We start from the raw sequence: 6000 nt of genomic DNA on the forward strand, positions 1-6000 counted from the left end.
GATATATAAGGATTATCCTAGTTTTGGATGTTCCTTTCTAAGCAGTGAATATGCAAAAATCGTCAGTGGTCAGTAATGTATATAAGTTATTTTAGTTATTGGCAGCAGTGCTTACATTGAGAAGAAAACCAGATAAAACAGTCGGGGTAGTGTGATATGTGACACTTGAAGTGGCAGGATTCAGACTTTGTGGTTTTTCACAAAGATCCTTATGTAACTTAGGGATGGCTTTGTAGCTAAGGATTCTTCCTACAAGTTCACTGCTCAGATATATAGCAGCTTAGCTCTTGCTGTAACACTATGTACTGCCTCAGCATTTCTGCCCTAGAGCTCTCTGGAGAGGGAGACCAAGATGATATGTCTGCGCTGTGGTGAGGAAGTGGAACGTAGCGGACTGTTTGCTTGCTTGCAGTTATTTATAAACTTGTGTGCTTTCAGGATTTACTTATGAAAAGCAATTCCACTTAATATCAGTATAACACTGTGGCAATAGTTCATATTTACAGATTGTAATATAATTTCAGACAGCCACAAATTCCTTTAGAAAGTGCTCATCTATAAATCAACCTATAAATCAGTATGTCCACAAACACTGTAGGACTGGAAAGAACACCAAGTGAAACAGAAAATGCTGAGTATTTAAGTCAGGCAGAACATGTTTGCTCAGACTGGAAAATTATCATCCAAACAGGACTGCCCACATCTGCTCTGGGCATTGAAAGCAATGGCCCTACATCAAGGACTTTGCTTTAAGAGTGTTGCACAGCACCCCTCTGTGCAATACCACTTTCCTAATGCAGGATAATAGCTTAAAAGTGAACAGGAACACTTGACTAACCTGTTTTTCACCACTGGGCTTCCTGTAATTCAGCAGCAGCTCCACAGCTCCCACCACCTCTTTCCGTATTGCATACAACAGAGCATCTCCCACATACACACTGTGGCTCAAAAGCAGCTCCATGATCTCCAGATTCTCATTCTCTATGGCTATTAAAAGGGCACTGCGACCAAGAGGATCCATACAGTTAATGTTGATGTTGTAGTAGATCTCTGCCTCTTGCAAGGCATGTTTCACACTGGCATAGTCCCCCTTCTCCACAGCACTGAGGTAGGCTTTCTCTTCCGCCGAGAGCTCTGCCTCCGCTCGTACGATCTGTAGTGGGATCCGGTCTCTGTACGGTGAGAAGTTGACCTTTTTGTAGTATAGCTGGGCCATTGTTCATAGTGACTGGGCAACCTGTGGGGGAGAAGAAGCACACAAAAGTGACAAAACAGACTCACAGGGGACAAACTTCCAAAGGTCCATCACCATGGTAAAAGATTCTGACCCCTTTTTTAAGTTGTATTTTTTATTCTCAATACAGTGACTGTAAAACCCTCTGAGCAGCCCCACATTAAAGGGCCACCTGAAAGCAGAAAAGTGGCACTACTGCTCAGGAGAGGGATGCAGAATGACAGACACTCTGCATATCTCTTAGTATCATTTAAACACTATGTCATTGATTTCTTGCATCTGGTCAGAAAGCACAATCTTGTTGTTTATGGATCATCTATATCACATTTGCAAATAGGTGGATTTCTCATCTTTGCTTTATTTCCCACTCAAAGTTTTCTTCACTCCTTCCTTTTCACTGCTGAGCCAGGTCCTCAGCATCTCTGAACTGTCAGTGATAGGAGCTGCTGATTTACACCCTCCTATTTACAGTAAGAGACTCTTTTTGAATATTTTTGCTGCTTCTTCTCTGCTTCCATCTCTTAAAATAGGCTTTTATTTTTCCTTAATGTTTACTCTTTGACTAGGTCACAGTTTTATTTTTAAAGCTTGCATGTTTTTAAACATGTTTTCTTGCTCTCCTCATTTATAAATAGGACCTAAAGACAGGCTGATGTAGAAAGTCCCCACCCCCCACACTTGCTCCCCAGAGGTAGTGATGTTGTTTTATGGTCTAGGAAAACAAGAAGGAAATCCTGCCCTGGAACAAATGCAGCAAACTAAATGAATTACGGTTCTTTCCCATGGCTCAAAGAGCCTGGCAGGTGACTGGAGTCACCAGAAACATGGGCTGGACAGGTATTCACACATAAGGAAGAAAGGAACTAGGCTTGTCTCCCTCTTGCATTGATAAATGACACCAAGCCAGGACCAGGGACACCAGCATCTATAACTAATTGGGTGACTTATTCTGTCTTGGTGCCCAAACCTCAATGACTTCCTGCAAGCTATAACTAATTGGATGACTTATTCTGTCTTCGTGCCCAAACCTCAATGACTTCCTGCAACAAATTAGCCAGAGTTTTGTTCCATTTTAGTGCCCTATTCAGAGGGGGAAAAAAGATGTTTTGATAAAGAGATAATGAGAAGGAGGATCTTGTGGTCCAGGTGCAGAACCAGAAGCACGAGGCCATAGGTTCTCTTGTTGCCATCCCCCTGCAGACCGTGAGGCTGCCTGTTCCGCAGAGCCCATTTGCATTTTGCCTTCAGCTCCAGAGTAATGGGCCCGGTGTGGAGGGAGTGGGTGGATCTGAGCTCCAGCCCAGCTGACACTGCAAAACAGTGGGTGGCTGTAGCATACAGCAAAGTTACATCTGCGAACTTCCCAGGGAGCCAGAGATCTGTAACAGCTAGTTTGGCATCTCAAAAAACGTGCTCACTCAGTACCCCAGTTTCCTACCAGTGCGAGAAAAGTTTGTGCTTGTAACATATCCAGAGTTACTATCATATTGCTCACATGTGTCTTGGTCCATACAGAATCATAGGGTCCAATGGTTCAACCTCAAGTCACACACAAAGGCATGAGAGGCAAAAGGACCTATAATCTGAATAGAAACCATAAATACATTGGCTTATTTTCTAAGAAAACATGCCACTAAAGCTTTTAGAACCAAGGAACAATCTCAGTGACTCAGGAGCTTGAAGTTTCAATAAACTGCATGTGGAACTAACTACTCTGATTTTCAAAAGGACCAAGGATCACAGGTCATTTTCAAATTTTGTTTTTGAAAACATTATCCCTGTGGCATTCAGACAATTCCCATCAAAATACTGCAGGACACAAAAGGATGCAGCACAGGTCTGGTAACCACGAAGGACGAAAGAGATCTGGCTCATGGGAGCTGGGAGCACCAACTGGTGGCAGAGGACAGCAGTCATCATGTGGAGGTCTCCAGGGGGAATCTGTTGGCTCCAAAAAACCTGAGGGATTCTGGCAACAAGTGCAGCTGCTAAAGTGAAATTGGATATTTTTCACTGCTCTTCAGTTTAATTGAATGTTTTGTAGATGGTGAGTAACATTTGCAATGAGTTATAACAAATGTCACCTTATGAAACATCATGCCAGAATTGGATCCCTTTCCTTTCCAATAGCTTTGTAAAAAGAAAAGAAAACTTCAGATCTCTTAACTCCTCAGTGAGATCTCATCTCTCAGTACAACCCCAGTCCAAGAAAGCATTTTGTCAAGACTTCACGCACATAAGAAGCTGCAATAAAACCAAACAGGAAAGCCTCACGAAATGAATTATTTTCCTGAATTCTTCTCATGCCATCACCTGTATAGCCTAACAAACACATGCTGCTGACTGGGTTTGGAAATGATAGCATGCAGTATCAAAAAAAATAAAGGTTTGCCTGGATTACATGGAAGATTTCAGCAAAGCCTTTAGCTGTTCAGTTGCCCCTCAGCCCAAGATCCAGCACAATTACAGATGGACCTTCCAAACCTGATGTCTTTCTCTTTCAAAACTGTCTAACAGAGCATCAGTCAAACCTCTGGATGGAATGAACAAGCACATGGATCAACAAGCACAAAAATCCTTACTCTGCATGTCGCTTCTCAATACCACCAGACTCCCAGAGGCAACATCTCCTAGTGAAGCAAACAATGCTGGTAGACCCTAGACCACTTGTTTGTTTCAGAGTGGTCCTGTCTCCTACTTACTGGTTAAAAAATTACAAAAATACTGATGGTCAGAGAAGGGGTAGGCAATGCACAGGTGCTGCCTAGAGAGCAGAAGCAATGAGGCAATTGAAAGGTAGCAAAAATAGAAAGAGTCACATTAAAATTTTGGAATCTGTGCAGAAAGCCTGAAAACACATTTTCCATATGAATTCGCTTCATAGAGAGGCATTTTCTGCTACTTGAGTTAATATTTGGGGCAAGGAAAATTTTTCCAGTCTATGCCTGATTGCAGATGCCTCAGACAATATCCAATGACTGGCTAATGCAATGGTGGTACCTGCAGCACAAGATACTACATAACAAACTACACAAGATACAGGGAAGAGGACTTAGCACTCAATTTGGACTCTATCACCTCTTTCCTATTGGGATGCACTTCTCCCTGAACTATTAGTCCAAATCTTCAAAACATTTCAGCCTGACCCCACTGCTTTGTTGCATGGCATAGAAATCAGAGTTTTAGCCCCTGAAAAGTAGCCAAACCTGACAGAACCAGGTTTGGGGAAGGAAGGTTTCCACCCACATTACTTTGTCTAATAACACAAAATGTTTTTTTTAATCCCGGCAAAATCTTCTCTTCATCTTCCACCACTCAGTTCAGACATATCTATCCTCTGCATCAACAGGGCCACCTCTTTCACTCTGAAGAGTGGACATGGCATGATAGCTGCCACAGGCAGGTTTGTTGGCATCTCCAGCTGCCTGTTTCAGGCTGGGCTTGCGGGATGGAGATGTTACAATCACAGGAAATGGCTCCCTTCAGTCAAGGGCTGAAAACAATGGCTTTTACTAAAAACAAAGAAGTGTCTTTACACATGTCACTGTCTCGACAACATCCACAGTCAGCACTCTCAGACACTGCACTGTCATCAACACCCTTGTGAGTCTCCCATCCTGCGTCACGACTTGATACCATCAGCTGATCATACTGATGTTACCATGCCCAGGAGAACCAGAAATCCCTTCAGCACCAAGGGGAAAGAGATAACAGAAATAACAAAAATTAGCTTCCCTTTATAATGATTCTTGTCACAGAACGGACATGATGAAAATTGCAGAGTTTGGAGTGATGTGTGGTAACAGGCAAAGGCCTGGCGGGGGCAGCCTGAATGATGGCCAAGCAGCAGTGAGGAGAGAGAAAAGAGAAAGAAGAGCAGGGAGAGGCACCGAATGGTAGCCATTAGTTAGAGATGTGGTCAATGAAGACAGACAGGCAAAGGCCACTCAGCAGCACTGCCTTTTGCCACTGAAATTTTGAGAGTTGTCACTACAAATTTTTTTAGGATCTGTTAGCAGTTGAGCCATCCCACAGTTCCCATTCTGCATGCACAGCAGACTCCCACATGCTAACTGTCTCACGGAAATCAGAATGACCTGTATGAAATCGGATGAGTATAACTGAAAGGGTGGGATCCAGTGCCAGTTTATATCCATGTATCATGAGGCCCATTATGAAATAGGACCTTCCTGGATTTTATGTGCTTTTATCATTTGGGAATTTGGGGCTGTTCAGCCTGGAGAAGACCACATGGAGACCTCATAGCAACTTTTCAGTATCTGAAGGGACTACAAGGGAGCCGGAGAGGGACTCTTTATTAGGAACTGCAATGACAAGACAAGGAGTAGCGAGTTCAAATTGAAGGAGGGCAAGTTTAGGTTAGATATTAGAAAAAAAGGTTTTTACTGTAGGGGGGATGAGACACTGGAACAGGTTGCCCAGGGAAGTGGTGGATGCCTCAACCCTGGCAGTGTTCAAAGCCAGGCTGGATAAGACCTTGAGCATCCTGGTCTAGTGGGGAGGTGTCCCTGCCCATGGCAGGGGGGGGCAGAACTAGATGATCTGTAAAGTCCATTCCAACCCCTAAAATTCTGTGATTCTATGATCATCATCTAACTTTTCATGATACCGATGCAGAGGTGAAAAAGCACCATTGCTCCTGATGACTAAGTCCCCTCTGCAATGGAAGCAGCAGAGATTTGCAGGGGTATTGAATTTAGCTATTGGAGCTCATTGCTCCCAGCTGACATGAGCATCTGACAACC

General features: G+C 43.5%; 1 protein-coding gene across 1 annotated transcript in view; it reads right to left on the reverse strand.

The window, feature by feature from the left end:
• Positions 1–1216, reverse strand: part of TRPC5 (transient receptor potential cation channel, subfamily C, member 5) — a 65399-nt gene extending 64183 nt beyond the window's left edge. Inside the window, exon 1 of the mRNA XM_009076208.1 lies at positions 839–1216. Coding sequence (XP_009074456.1) covers positions 839–1216 — 378 coding nt within the window. The remainder of the gene's footprint in view (positions 1–838) is intronic.
• Between the last annotated feature and the right edge of the window lie 4784 nt (positions 1217–6000).

Source organism: Acanthisitta chloris, unplaced genomic scaffold (genome assembly GCF_000695815.1).
Source record: "Acanthisitta chloris isolate BGI_N310 unplaced genomic scaffold, ASM69581v1 scaffold15936, whole genome shotgun sequence".
Taxonomy (NCBI): domain Eukaryota; kingdom Metazoa; phylum Chordata; class Aves; order Passeriformes; family Acanthisittidae; genus Acanthisitta; species Acanthisitta chloris.